Source organism: Lissotriton vulgaris, chromosome 7, assembly GCF_964263255.1.
Source record: "Lissotriton vulgaris chromosome 7, aLisVul1.2, whole genome shotgun sequence".
Classification (NCBI taxonomy): Eukaryota; Metazoa; Chordata; class Amphibia; order Caudata; family Salamandridae; genus Lissotriton; species Lissotriton vulgaris.
The window spans coordinates 234070775-234086072 of NC_141695.1; the positions used below are offsets into that span (position 1 = coordinate 234070775).

At 48.6% G+C, this 15298-nt stretch overlaps 1 protein-coding gene across 1 annotated transcript in view; it reads left to right on the forward strand.

Moving 5' to 3' along the window:
• Positions 1-15298, forward strand: part of LOC147701272 (IgGFc-binding protein-like) — a 901303-nt gene that overhangs the window by 485530 nt on the left and 400475 nt on the right. The window contains exons 24-25 of the mRNA XM_086929332.1: positions 211-264; positions 677-1122. Of these exons, the coding sequence (XP_086785458.1) occupies positions 211-264; positions 677-1122 (500 nt within the window). The remainder of the gene's footprint in view (positions 1-210; positions 265-676; positions 1123-15298) is intronic.

Sequence of the window (15298 nt, forward strand, 5' to 3'; positions counted from 1 at the left end):
TGATCTCCTGAGTCAGCCTGCACTTCACAGGCTTAATATCTATGATTCCCAGTTCACCTCTCCCCGCCTAGAAACCATGCAGTCCTCACAGATGATCTCCTGCACTTTTCTGGCCTAAGATCCACAATCACTGTTTCCCCCTCTCTCCAACATACATTTCTGACTTGTATGTCCTCTTTCCTAACCCACAAGTTGTTTCTTCTTTTTCAGCAATGGGTGACAATAAACTCTTGCTGCTATGGGCCCTACTGGCCGTCCTGTGCGGTAAGTATGAAACAGAATCACTTCCGCTGATCTGCAACTGCTGCTCTCACTTCTTGGGGGCATGTAGAGGTTATACATGCCAATTACACACATTCTTCCAATGACTGGGCTTTAGAGATGTGTATTGTGCACAGCAGAATGACCAGTTTCGTGTGTAAAAAAGAGACAAATGGGAAAGGTCTGTAGAGAGTACTGCACACTGATACCTAATTAAACTAGTGCAATGCTGCTGAGAATGCATATGCAGCTCTGATTATGTGAGCTGCTATATAGATTTAGGGAGTACATTTTCTAGTGAGCTATCACTTTGCAATCTTTCACAAATAATTCACTCAAGAGTAAAGAAACAAATAGCAAAGCACTATTTGTCACAGTTAGCCAAGTAACATTAACATTTCATTTCTTCTTGTAGCTGCCCAGTGCCCACCGAACAGTCACTTTCAAGGGTGCCAGTGTGCACCAGGCCAGAAGTTCTGGGGCAATGACAAGTGTACGAAACAGTGTGCATGCAATCCAGAGACCAACACACTGGAATGCAAAGAGACCAAGTGCAAATCAACTGAAAAATGCGATGTGGTCAAAGGCATCCAAGACTGCTATCCCTTAAGCTATGGCACCTGCACAGCCTCTGGTGACCCACACCATGTCACCTTTGATGGTGTGCGATACAACTTTATGGGTACTTGTGTCTACCAGTTTGCAGGATTGTGCAAGAAGAGCGATGATTTGGTGGATTTCCAAGTTTTTGTCCAGAATGATAATCGGGGAAGAAAAGTTGTATCTTACACATCCCTTGTGCAAGTCAACGTGTATGAATTTGAAATCATCATCAGCAAGGAGTACCCCAACAAAATCATGGTATGTATATATACTTTCTGGTAGTTTTACTAAATACGATATTGACCAATATCGCTGTGCATGGCATTTACCAACAAGCATCCTAAAAGTAAATCAAATACCAACTAAGGTGCAATTGTGGTGTTGCTTTATCTTTCAAGAGTTACTAGAAAGTAAGTAGTATCACATTCAGAACCACCCTCTGAAGCAATTATTAATGTGGGTATGTATATGCCCCTCCAAGGCAGTCAAGCTATTTGAAATTTGCTAAAAAAATGTGAATCGTTGAACTTGACAGACATTAAAGCCTGATAGGAAAATCTTTCAATACCATTGTTTAGCTTATGTTTATTTTGACTTAACAATAACTGAAATTTCTGAAAGGCAATGGAAACGTTGCACATTACACGGTGCTTCACTGCGTACAAAGGCAATTTGAGAATAAGTGCGACATCCGCATTCACAATATCAGGATATGTGCAAATACATGATCATAAACTGCAATTATGTTTCAGGAAAATTTGCCAGTACAATGGACTTTCTGCCGTCAACAATCAAGGAGAAAGGACATGAAAAGATGCATGTGCGGCAGATAGGCCTAGAAAATGCACCCAATGCAACCTGTTAGAAATGGGGGTCTCTAGTTGGCAAGGGTTTGCACCTTTGTCCATGTAGGGACCCTTCTTCCTAGTCACGGTAAGGGAGGTACACTCCTAAAATAACCCCTGCTCACCCCCTTGGTAGCTTGGCGCGAGCAGTCAGGCTTATTTCAGAGGCAGTGTGTAAAGCATTTGCCCATAACCAACAGTAATACAGTGACAACACTACAAAAGGACACCACACCAGATTTAGAATATTAACCAATATTTTATCTGTGCATACAAGACCAAAACCGACACAAATCCACCATACAGTTCTCAAAAGTCTTAATAATCAAAAATAGACTTAAAATACAGTTCCTTGAAGTTGATATCTTCGTCTGGGGCCATTACATCGTTGTGAACAGCAAATCCAAACAGTTCTGGCTCACCGAGGCCAGCTAGGGTGCCGGTAAGATCCGCAAAACAGTACCTTTAGAAATGCATGGCGTCGGCGACCTCTCATTGAGCTCTGAAGATCTGCTGTCGGTTCTGAAAGTTGGAGCAGGAATCGTCAGGCCCTTGAAGTCACATGTGTTGCAGATTGAACTCCTCGCGGTTCAAATCTGGACCGCCGGTGCACTCGGGTCACGGAGCAGGCAGCAGCTCAGAGACGGTCGTCCAGCAGCATTGGGGGGACCAGGGCTTGAGGCGGTGCTCGTCGGGGTGGTGGCAGGTCACGGTGCAAGCTGTGGCATCATCGTTGCGGAAACGCTGTCATCGGCTGACAAACTGGAATCGATGGTGCTGGCAGGCCAAGTCTGCGGTGCAGGATAAGGGCGGTGCTTTGTGTAACTTACAAGCAGTGCCCCCGAACCACGGGGCAAGCAGCGGCATCGATGTCAGCAGGGAGCGTCGTTGTCAGTGATACCAGCGTGGTGGTGTGAAGCGAGGCGATGCGGAGTGCGGTACCCACAGGTCGCGGTGCACGCAGCGGTGCGGTGGCAGCATCAGGTGGCATTGCCGGTAAGACCAGGGTTGGGGAGTGTAGTGTGGCAGTGCCCTCTGCTGTGCCTTCAGGAAATAGAGTCTGCAGCAGCTTTGGGTTGCTTTTTCTTCTGTTGCAGCACAAAACACACAGTTCCCAGTACTGGTAGCAGATCAACTTGAAGTATTTGCTGTTCCTGAGACTTCTTGAGCAGGGGGCAAGCTCCACCTTGGAGAAACACACTCACCACAGCACAGCACACAGCAAAGTGGAAGGTCCTACTCACACCTTCTCCAGCTCTTCTTCATGGCAGTCATCTTAGTCCCAAAGAGCTCTCTGAAGACTTTTATCTGCCTGAGACTTCCAAGAGGAGGCAAGCTCTACTTCAAGCCCTTGGAGAAAATTCTAATAGCAGGATGATGAAGGTAAAATCTAGTCCTTTCCCTGCCCAAGTCAGAAGCAGCAGGCAACAGTCCAACACAGCTGAGCACGCAATAGAAGTGGCAGTTCCGCTCTTCTTCCTGGCAGGTTCCTTAGTTCTGTAGTAATCAAAACTTCTGGGGCCTGGGTCCCACATTTTATAGCACACATTCCTTTGTGCTCTGGTAGCAGAGAAGCTCTTTGCCCAGCCAAAACCAGTTCTGTCCTCTCTTGTGCAGCTTCGTGGCAGGAGGTGGACACAGCATTGTCCAAGGCAGACAGGGCCTATTCAGGTGTGAGGAAAATCTCCTCCCACCACTCTAAATCCAGACCAGGCCTATTCAGGGCTAGTGAACACTCATCCCACTATTCCGAATGCATCCCAGGTCTATTCAGGGGCTAGTAAAAACTCCTCCCACTGCTCTGAATGCAGCCCAGGTCTATTCAGTCCAGCCCTGACTCATTCTGGAAAGGCACGACACACATCAACCCCATCTGGCCGTCTGAGAGAATGCACATCCCCAGCCCCTGTCACTCCAAAGCCAGAAAGTCAATCCACAAACCAGCAGAGGCACACAGGATGGATAAACAAGAAAATACCCACTTTCTCAAATTGGTAATTTCAAACACACAATATAAAAATCTTCTTTACTATAAGATGCATTTCTATATTCTTAGTTCAGGCATACTAAACAACATCTTTCCATCTTGTCCCACTGGAAAGTTATATTTATAATATGTTATAAATAAACTCCCATTCTATCTTATGAGACAGATGCCTTTACATAGTGAAAAACGAAATACACTGTAATTCACTACCAGGACATGTCATACACTAGTAAATGTACCACCTTTAACATACACCGCACCCTGCCCACAGGGGTACCTTGGGCCTACCTTCGGGGTGACTTACATGTAAGAAAAGGGAAGATTAGGGCCTGGCAAGTGAGTGCACTTGCCAGGTCGACATGGCAGTTACAAATTGCGTACAGACACTTCATTGGCATGTCTGAGATACCTTTACAGGGCTACTTCTGTGGGTGGCCCAATCAGTGCTGCAGGCCCACTAGTAGAATTTGATTTACATGCCCTGGTACTCTCAGTGCACTGTACTAGGGACTTTCTAGTTAATGAAATATGCCAATCATGGAAGCACCAATCTATAGTACAATTTACTGGGAGAGCTTATGCTTTAGCACTGAATAGCAGTAGTAAAGTGCCCAGAGTCCTAAAACCAACAAAAACAGGAGGCCAAAAAGCAAAAAGTCTGGGGAAAACTCGGTGAAAAAGCCAAGTCTAACACTCTCCCGGACATCTATAACTGCAAATCGTACATTACATAGAATTTATTTTTTTGCAATGCATTACAGCACAGCCAGAACTAAATCGCATCACACACCTGGTACAGCATTATAGCAATCCTTGAAGCATTTAACAGTGAGCCGGCATTTATATCACCATCAAAAAATTTTCTAAGCACATGCTGAAGTGAATTACTGATGGGGTTGTTAGCACCCACCTCATCGTGTTTTACTAAGCACATAGTAATCTCCTGGGTGGTATTTGTGATTGCACCACCTCATTGCACAGCTGATTCTGACATCTCGCTGCTGCACATCTTCCAAAACATACTTTCTTTCCACATTCTTGCCTTTCCCCCTTGCTATGGTGCCGCGCATCAAAAAAACAAGAACAGGAGGTAATTTCTTTTACTTCCTCGCGGCCAAGGCATGGACCACCTTCCCTCTCCACCTCTGTCAGACACCTACACTCTCCAAGTATGGCTCTTCGACGTATCACAGTGAACTTCCGGGAGCTACCCATCCCCACATCCCCTCCCTCAGAGCCTTGAGACCCTTCTGGGTCAGTAATTCGCTTTACCAACCATTGAATAATTGATTGACTTTCATCTTCTTTGAAAATCACACTTCCAACAAAAGGTACTGAAGACCTAGAACCCCACTGGGCTGCCTTTCCTTTATTCTCCACTGATGATACACCCCAAGAACGTGCCTGCTGTTGTCTAGGCACTGCAAGGGGTTAGACTTCAACAATAATTAAGCAGAGAAAGGGCAAGGTGGGGTGTGGGCTGCATTGAAATCCCATGGGAGGATTTTGCGTTTGAAACATAAGGTGTAAAAGTATGCACTTTACTGCGGATGTATGACGGTACCACGCGTACTTTTACAACGTGTACCGTTACCACGCTACTTTTACCACGCAAGTCGTTACAACGACTTGCGTGGAGGGGCGCTGGATAGTAAATTATTTAATTTACTATTCCAACTCCAGTCCCCGTGGACTCTAGGGAAAGGAGTTGGATAGTAAATTAAAGTATTTACTATCCTGGAGCGCCCCCCAGCGCATGTCGTTGTAACGACTTGCGTGGTTAAAGTAGCGTGGTAACGGTACCGCGTTGTAACACATGCGTGGTAACCGTTGTATACCCTTTACTGCGCTAAGGGGAATCCTGCACTGGGAGGCTTTGTGGGGCATTAGGATAACACGCCCTGAATGACACATAGAGGAAGATATACTGATCTCTACTATACTCAAGAGGACATTACACTTCATATTTAATGTGGGTGGTGTTTAATTCCATGTTCCACTCCAAGGAAGTGGAGAGAGTAAAGAATCTCTTATTCATACCATGCCACATACAGATTATACCTCGCTACTGCAATCCAAGGTACTCACTTACTTTGAAGTTCAGTCTATAATCCCAGAGAAGAGAAAGCAGGCCAAGCACTTTACACATCGTTTCCTGAACCAGATTCTTAGTAACCTCATGCCATGCCCCGTAAGGCTTTCAACAGTCAGCTTAGCACCTTGTGCATCTTATTCATGTCTCAATACAAGCTCTGGAAACCAAGAGCATGGGACCTTCATGCCATTCAGTGATGTAACTAAAAATAATGCCCCTACACACAAAACAAATGTGTAGCCGGCCCTTAATTCTCCACATCTCACAGATATTCATTAGCCTTGGGCTAAATGAGGCACCTGAAGGGTTAGAGAGCTTCTGAAGAGATGCCCCTCCCCGCACTGCAGAGGCCTCTGTTACCCCCATGTGGAGGACTGCAGCGGCTCCCCATGGTCTGTTCTGCACATGCTAGCTCTTAAGTACCTTTTCCGTCCCTTTCTCATTCCATTCTGAGCAATAAAAAGGAGGCACGGTGCAAAGCACTATTACTGACAAGGTGCCCACTTTTAATATACTCCATGAATTACTTCCCCTATGCACCCCCCTTCAGAGTGCGCCTATATGCAGGGTTATGTCATAACACCAACTCACCTGCTTTCCACTATGTACATGTGACAAGTACTTGGGGTTGGAACAGCCAATAATCCTTTGTTTTTCCTATAAACCATAACTCACTTGGGTCCTGGGAGGTATAGGGGTGAACCTGCAGCTCCTGCAGACTCTGAAAAGACCTGCCCACACATCACAGCCCAGATCTGGACAGGCCAGCATGTGTTGTTTACACAGCCGAGCTTTAATAAGAGGGAGACTTGCCCAGGTATATTCCTCTTTGAGATGCCTCCTACTGGTAGAAGGCGGTACCACCAAGATAAAGAGAACAACAAATGGAGGTTGGGACACAGGGAGAATCGCAGAACCCTTTAAATGCTAAATATTCTAATTGGTTCTGTACTCTAGGAGAAATGATTGTTTTTAAAGCAGTCTGATGTCTAGCACACCTAGGGCGTACATATCAGAAGAGCATCAATCAATCATTTGTAAAGCGCACTACATATGCGTGAGGGTCTCAAGGCGCTGGGGGGGCGCTACTGATCGAACTGCCAGGTCTTGAGTGTCCTCCTGAAGGTGTGCAGGTCTTGGGTCTGTCGTAGGCTCAGTGGGATGGTGTTCCATGTCTTGGCGGTGAGGTGGGAGAAGGATCTCCCACCGGTGGTTGTTCTTCGGATGCGCTGAACGGTGGCGAGTGAGAGCTGGCGGTTGGGGATGTAGAAGGAGAAGTGTCCATTGAGTTAGGCTTGGCACAGTCTTGTGGAGTGCCTTGGTTGTGTGGGTGAGGAGCTTGAAGGATATCCTCTTGTTGACGGGGAGCCAGTGCAGGTTTCTCAGGTGGGGGGTGATGTGGCCGTGGCATGGTACGTTAAGGATCAGTCGTGCAAAGGCGTTTTGGATGCGTTTGATGAGCGTGGTTGGGGCTCCTGCATAGGGGGAGTTTCCGTAGTCGAGTCTGCTGCTGATGAAGGGCTGGGTGACTGTCTTTCTTGTATCTGTCGGGATCCACCTGTAGATCTTGCAGAGCATGCAGAGGGTGTTGAAACAGGAGGAGGAGTTGGCGTTGTCTTGCTTGGTCATTGAGAGCGTTGAGTCGAGGATGATTCCCAGGTTGCGTGCGTGGTCGGTGGGTGTCGGGGCTGACCCCAGTGCCGTTGGCCACCAGGAGTCATACCAGGCTGAAGGGTTGGAGTCAAGGATGAGGACCTCCGTCTTGTCCGAGTTCAGCTTCAGATGGCTGGTCTTCATCCAGTCGGCGACGGCCTTCATTCCTTCTTGGAGGTTGGCTTTGGCGGTGATGGGGTCCTTGGTGAGGGAGAGGATCAGCTGAGTGTCGTTGGTTTAGGAGATTATGTTGAGCTCAGGGTGTCAGGCTACGTGTGCGAGCGGGCCTTGTAAATGTTGAACAGCCTCGGGCTGAGGAAGAATCCCTGGGGTATGCCACAGATGATCTCAGAGGTTTTGGAATGGAATGGGGGGAGGCAGACGCTCTGGGTTCTGCCGGAGAGGAAGTAGGTGGTCCAATCCAGAGCATTGTCTCGGATCCCTGCGGCGTGGAGGCGTACACGTAGTGTGCGGTAGCATATGGTGTCGAAGGCGGCAGAGAGGTTAGGAGGATGAGTGTTGCGGTCTCGCCGTTGTCCTGCAGGGTCCTGATGTCGTCGATGGCGGCAATGAGGGCAGTCTCGGTGCTGTGGTTGCTGCGGAACCCTGACTGGGAAGGGTCCAGGATTCTGTTTTCATCGAGGTGTTGGGTTAGCTGACTGTTGACGGTTTTCTAGATGACTTTGGCGAGCTGAGAGATGGGCCGGAAGTTCTTGAGGTCTCTTGGGTCTGCCTTAGGTTTTTTGAGTATGGCGTTGATCTTGGCGTGTTTCCAGATTTCTGGGAAGGTCGCGATCTCGAGGGAGAGATTGATGATGTTGCGCAGGTGGGGTGCGATGCAGCTGCTTGCTCTGTTGAAGACGTGGTGCGGGACTGGGTCTGACGGAGAGCCGGAGTGGATTGTGCGCATGGTCTTGATGGTGTCATCGATGCTCACGCTGGCCCAAGCTAGCAGGGGGTCGTGGTCGATGGTGTGTGGAGGGTCTGTTGTGTTGCTGTCTGTTGGCGCTGTCTGGGTGTTGAAGCTGTCATGGATGTCTGCTTTCTTGCTGTGGAAGAAGGTGGCGAGGGAGTCGCACAGGGCTTGCGAAGGCGGGATGTCGTTGGTGTAGGAGCTGGGGTTGAAGAGTTCCTTCACGATGTTGAAGAGCTCCCTGCTATTGTGTGCGTTGTTTTGGAGGCGGTCTTTGAAGGAGGTCCTCTTGGCCACCCTGATGAGGTGGTGGTGGTTGCGGATGGTGTCCTTGTGTGCTGAGTGGCTGTCCGGAGTTTGTTCACTGTGCCATTTCTTCTCTAGTTTCCTGCAGTCTTGCCTGGAGGCTAGGAGGTCTGGGGTGAACCTGCTGGCCCTCTTTTGCTGGTGTCTCTGTGGGGAGGGGGTTCTTAAGTGGGACGAGGGTGTTGGCACAGTCCTCGATCCAGCGTCTGAGGCTGTGGGCAGCGTCGTCGGTGGTGGAGCGTTCGGTGGGTGGGCTGAGAGCGAGGTTTGCGTGTAGTTGGTCTTTGGTGATTTTGCTCCAGCAGCGGCGGGGGATCTGTTGGGTGTGGTGGTGTGTGGTAGGTGTCTGGAAGGTGAAGTGGATGCAGCGGTGGTCGGTCCAGGGGAGTTCAGTGGTGTGGCTGACGGAGACATGCAGGCTTGAGGAGAAGACGGGGTAGAGCGTGTGGCCGGCGGAGTGGGTGGGCTTTGTGATGAGTTGCTTCAGTCTGAGGTTGGCATGGTTATTGATCAGGGTTGTGGAGTTGTTGTCGTTTTTGTTCTCAAGGTGAAAGTTCAGGTCTCCGAGGAGGATGTATTGGATGGAGGTCATGGCGGGCGTGCTGAGCAAGTCGGTGATGGAGTTCGCTGAACTGGGGGCGGGGTCCGGGGGAGTCAGTAGACGAGGCTGCCTCTGAGGGTGGAGTTAGGGTCTAAATGGATCGGAAAATGCATGTGTTCGGCGGTGCTGAGCGTGTTGTTGTGCTAGTCGAGACCCTGATGCTGTTCTTGTGGACAATGGCGATTCCTCCTCCGACTCTGTGGGTGCTCTTGTAGCCGTCTGGGATGGCAATGGCGATGTCAGGTGTGGAGGAGTCGTTAAACCAGTTCTCTGTCAGGAAGGCGACGTCCAGGGATGTTGTGTCGAGCAGGTCCCAGAGCTCAAAGGCATGCTTGTGTGTGGAGCGGGTGTTCAGTAGTATGCATCGGAGGTGGTTGGGGTCTTTCTTGGCGGGTGGTTCGTCGGTTCTGAGGCTGGTGTAGCTGCAGTTCAGGCAGGTGAAGGGGCCGTGTGTGCGTTTTGGGGCGGCCTTGAAGCAGGTGTGGCTCTGTCCAGAGTTGAGAGGGTGCAGAGTGCTGATGTTGGTCTTCGTGGCGGGTGCGGGGGCCAGGGGTTCTGGGGGTGGGTGCGGTCCAGGCACAGACGGGCTTGCCTAAGGGGCACCTTCGGTGCGCCAGCGGCGCGACCACGCAGAAGCCGACATATATGGGGAGGTGGGAGGGAGGAGCAGCTGGGAGGCTGGAGACAGGGGCAGCGAATGGGCAGTGGGCAGTCAGGGGAGCAGGGCTGCAGGGGACGCAGCGGCAAGGGCGGTGAGGGACAACAAAGGTACCAGAAGGAAAAAGGGGCACAGAAATGAGGGAAAAATGAGTCGCACAGAGGGCAGAAGGGCACAAAAAAACGAGTGGAACAGAGGGCAGAAGGGCATAAAAAACGAGTGGAACAGAAGGCAAAAGGGGCACAAAAACGAGGGAAAACGAGTGGCACAGAGGGCAGAATGGCACAAAAAACAAGTGGAACAGAGGGCAGAAGGGCACAAAAAAACAAGTGGAACAGAAGGCAAAAGGGGCACAAAAACAAGGGAAAAACGAATGTCACAGAGGGCAGAAGGGTAAAAAAACGACTGGAACAGAGGGCAGAAAGGCACAAAAAACGATTGGAACAGAAGGCAGAAGGGCACAAAAATGAGGGAAAAACAAGTGGCACAGAGGGCAGAAGGGCACAAAAAACGAGTGGAACAGAGGGCAGAAGGGTACAAAAAACAAGTGGAACAGAAGGCAAAAGAGGCACAAAAACGTGGCCAAAATGAGTGGCAGACGGGCACAAAAAACAAGTGGAACAATAGGCAAAAGGGGCATTAAAACGAGGGAAAAGCGAGTGGCACAGAAGGCAAAAAGGGAACAGAAATACCGGAAAAACGGGTGGCACAGAGGCAAAATATAGAATACAGAAATACAGGGGCAGCTAAGAACAGAAGGCAGAATGGGCAGTGAGGCAGGGGTGCAGCAAGGGGAACAGAAGGGAAAACCGGGCAGGGACACGGGGCAGCGATGGGTACAGAAGGAAAGAGCGGGCAGAGAGTGCACAGGGACAGCGAGGGGAACAGAGGGAAGAAAAATGGGCACAGACCACATACAGGCAGCGGGGGAAGACAGGCAACAGCAGTCACAGACACAATAATGAAAATACAGGCAATTCAATAAAAGCAAGAAAGCGGAGGATGAACAAACCTACCTACGGCCTACCACTGGCCACCAGGGATGAGTCACAGGTGGTAGCCTGCAGGTGTTGGAGGGCCTCGAACTTCCTTAGCAGCGGCAGTTGGGGCAGGGAGTCGCAGGTGGTGCTGTGCTGTGGGCATCTGGTACAATGGCACTAGGTCATGGTTGTGAGAGTACACCGCACCACAATTCAACTCCTTCACAACAGGAAAGCCCTCTCCTTTACAACAGGTAAAGACTAGTCCTTCTCAGGTAGAACCCCTCTTTCCCTTGAAAGGTGAGATGGTTAACCTTGGGTGTAACCACCTTCTCTTCCCAGATCCAATTCAGCAGTGCACACCTCTCCAACTTACTACATCAATCCTTCTAGATGTATCCTCATCCCCAATACCAGCAAACATGCATCTAAGTTCACAAGATACTCTTCTCTCCATCCTTTGACCAACACTACTGTGCACCCCAGGAAATCCATATTCACCCTACACTCAACCCAATCAAAGCTAACCATTCTATCCTCCAAGTCTGCCATCACTCATTCTCACCCCGCCTACAACTCTTTATTACCAACAACCCTGCTCAAAGCCTCTACCTGAACTCTTGCTTATGCTACTCCTGCACGCTGCTACCCCTCCCCACTCTCTATCCCCCACCTACACCTCCTTACTACATCTTTAACCCCTTATGCTCTTCACTTCATCCTCTTTCCCACCCTACCCCATTACATTAAAACAGCTCTGCCATGACTACCTCACCTCTTATGTTTCATGAGGGTGACTGTGGACATAAATTGGAGTCCACCAAGGTTCGCAACTGCAATCCCTAGGCTATCTATTTCAGCTTTCACCTTTTTGTGTGCAATCTCGGACTCCCAGCCAATCATATTAGTTATGACGGACAGGATATAGATTCAAGTTTGATTTTCATGGCTTAAAAATAAAAAACAACAATTTAAATATGTGGTGCTCGGAGGTTGGAAAGTTGTTCCATGCAGTACATGTGCACTAGCAGACACTTGTTTTCAGTGTATTGCAAACAACAGGCTTGAACCCAAATAGTCAAAGGGACCTGGGCGATCAATTGTTGTAGACAGAGGGGTCCCCAAATGAAATGGAGTAGGTAAAGAAACACACCCTTTTGTTAACTTCACTTCGCCCCCCTTTTCCCTTTTCTTTCTTTGGGCACATGAACAAATGATAAATACCTATATACTTTGGCGTTTTAAAAAAGCAACTCAACTATGATGACATGAATGCACTGTGAATAAAACACTGCATTTCTAAAACATTTCTGATTCTCTTTCTTTTTTGAGTCTCTTAAAAAATTTCTTGCATTTCCTTGTTTCTTTACCTACTCCATATCAGTTGGGGACCCCTCTGTCTACAACACTTGTTTTCAGTGGGCAGGGCCACAATGGGTGGTGAAGGTAGACGCAGCCTGATGTGCAGTCACATGTTGTCAGTGACTGCCAGTCCACTCTCCAGACAAATAGCAGCGTTGACTTCATTCACTGAGTTTCATTCACTGAGTTACACAATATGAGACTAGTAAATAAGGGATCAATTTCAGCTTCCCCCGCGGACCAAATAAAGTGATATTACCCGATTGCATTATCTTAAAAATCAAATATCTGGTTGCCATAGTGCCAGCCTTTTCCAAGCGGTAATGTAGGCATAATAGGCACTCCAAAGGGGTGCATCTAGGCCCCTCCTTAGAACTTCTGGGGCCCGCCTTAGAGGCACTCTGACTAATTCGAAGGGGTAATTAACAGGAACACTGCAACTGAGGTGTTCCCCTGAGTACTATAACTCAAGCAGAGCCTTAATTGAGGTACCATAGGACTATACAGGTTTAGTTTCCTGCTCCTATTTTTTAACCTTTTTTATGCACTTTATCACACCACAAGGTCCTGACAAAGCGCACTGGGAACCACTAGGGACCCCTTCCACAGCTTGAAACATGTCGACCAGGCTTCACTCTCACTAACAGGCAAGAGTCTGAGAGCAGAAGAGCAATACCTCGACCTCTACCTCATTTGTTTACAAGAGGTGCCCTAGTCTCCCACACACTTACTTTTTATCCATACCCCACGGAACTACAAATAAAATTCATTTTAAGGTACCAGTGAGGTATTTTTAAGACACAAGCACCACACCTCTCTTTTAGGCCCACACACCCACATGCACAACTGCGGCGTCTCCTAAAAGATCTCCGATAAAGAGCCCTCTCGCGGGCCTGTGGAGGACAGCATCAGAACCCCCACGAGGAGCAACGCCCGATGATGAAGCATTACACTCACAAGAGTGTGTGAGGGCACTACTTTCCAAAGGAGAAATTCCCGATCTTCATTAGACCATAAACACGCTTAGAGACCATCCACTTATATTTGTTTCTTGCAACCAAATTGGTTACAGCTCTCTCCAATAGGAACAGTCACCAACCAGTGAGTACAGATACGTCCTTGGGAGCATTGATACTGGACATACTCCTTAAATCGTTCCCCGTCCCCCCCTCTTTAAGTGTTTAGTGCCATAGTGTACACCCGGCCCCAGCAGGAACCACAAGCCTAGTCAGGGTAAGTGAGGTAGACACTAAAAGATCACCTGTGCTCACCCTCTGGTAGCTTGGCACAGAGCAGTAAGGCTAATCTAAAGAGACAATGTGTTAAGTATTTAAGCATAAAACACAAAGTAACACAGTGAAAACACCACAGCACGACTCCACACCAGTTTACAAAAAATGATTATTATATTCTGAACAAACCAAGACCAGAGCTCAAAATTCCAATTAGTAGAAGTCAAGAGATTAATTTTTAAAGGGTAAGTGAAAAATAGCGCTTGGAAGCAAAATAGTGCTTTGGGGTTACTATGAAATGAAATGAAATGAAATGAAAAGTGAATTTATAGAGCGCGATTGCTGCCCAGGGGCGTCCAAGCGCTAGTGTAGGCTAGTAGTAACAGAACACTCAAAAGGGATCAGCCAAAAGAATTAACAGGGGGTAGTGAACAGGAAGGTTGTTAATTGTTTCCAGAATGACAGCAGATTGGGATTGGACCGAAGTTGAAGAGGGAGAGAGTTCCACAACTTGGCAGCGTTTAGTGCAAACATCCTGCCACCAGCTCTCGCTCTTTTTACTTTGGGTATTGAGGCTAAAAAAGCCTGGGTGGAGCGGAAATTTCTGGTCGGGTGATAGTGAGCTATTAGATTGCGGCTAATTGCTGGTCCCGTCTGCCAGAAAGCCTGATGAGAGATGCACATTGCCTTGAAGGCAACTCTCTGTCGAACCGGTAGCCAATGCAGCTTGCTAAGTCCGGACTTGACTGATTGTCTGCGAGGCAGCTGCAGCAGGGTGCGAGCTGCGCAATTCTGGTCTACCTGGAGCTTTCGCAGTGTGAATTCCGGGGCACCAAGGTAGAGGACATTGCTAAAATCCAGCCGGGACTGGATCAAACCCTGAACTGAAACCTGCTTGGCCTCCATCGGTAGAAGCGGGAGAACTTTCCTCAACATTCTTAGGAGGCCAAAACAGGTCGCAGACAGTTTGATGGCCCGGGTGTTGAAGTAAACGGTCTTATCAAGCCATACCCCTAAGCTCTTTATGTTATCTTTAGGTGTTGGGGGAGTGCCCATGCATGGGGGCCAGAGGGAATTGAATGATACTGGAGATGTTGGTCCTAGGAGCATCAGCTCTGTTTTATCCCCATTGTGCTTTAGGGAGGACGTTGTCATCCATTCCTTGATTTCCTCCAGGCATTTCATAAGACCTGATGAAGGAGGTCTGTTGCCTTCCTGCGCCGGGGAAACCACTAGCTGAGTGTCGTCAGCATATGAAATGATCTTAATACCATACGGCTGGACGACCTCCGCCAGTGGCTTCATGTAAATGTTAAATAGCGCAGGGCTTAAGGAGGAGCTCTGCGGCACCCCACAGCTCAGTGATCTGCTGGCAGACACCGTATCCCCGTCAAAAATTTGGAACGATCTATTACTCAGAAATGATTCGAGCCATCTAAGTGCATTGCCTGTTACTCCAATGTTAAATAGGTGGTTCAACAGGGTGGCAGCACTTAGGTCAAGGAGGACCACTGCCACTGATCCTCCTTGATCCAGAATCCTTTGGTGTTTCTTCGGTGACCGCCAGTAAGGCGGTTTTGGTTCCATGCCTGGGTCTGAAACCTGTCTGGGTGGCATCCAGTAGCAAATTATTCTCAAGGAACTTCATCAGATAGACATTGATGTGCTTCTTGAGAATTTTGCTAACCCAAGGGAGAAGCGAAATTGGGCGGTAGCTGCTAGGATCCTCTGGGTCGAGATTTGGTTTCTTAAGCAGAGCCCGGACCATGGCTTTCTTCCATGCAATGGGCACGGTGCAGGAT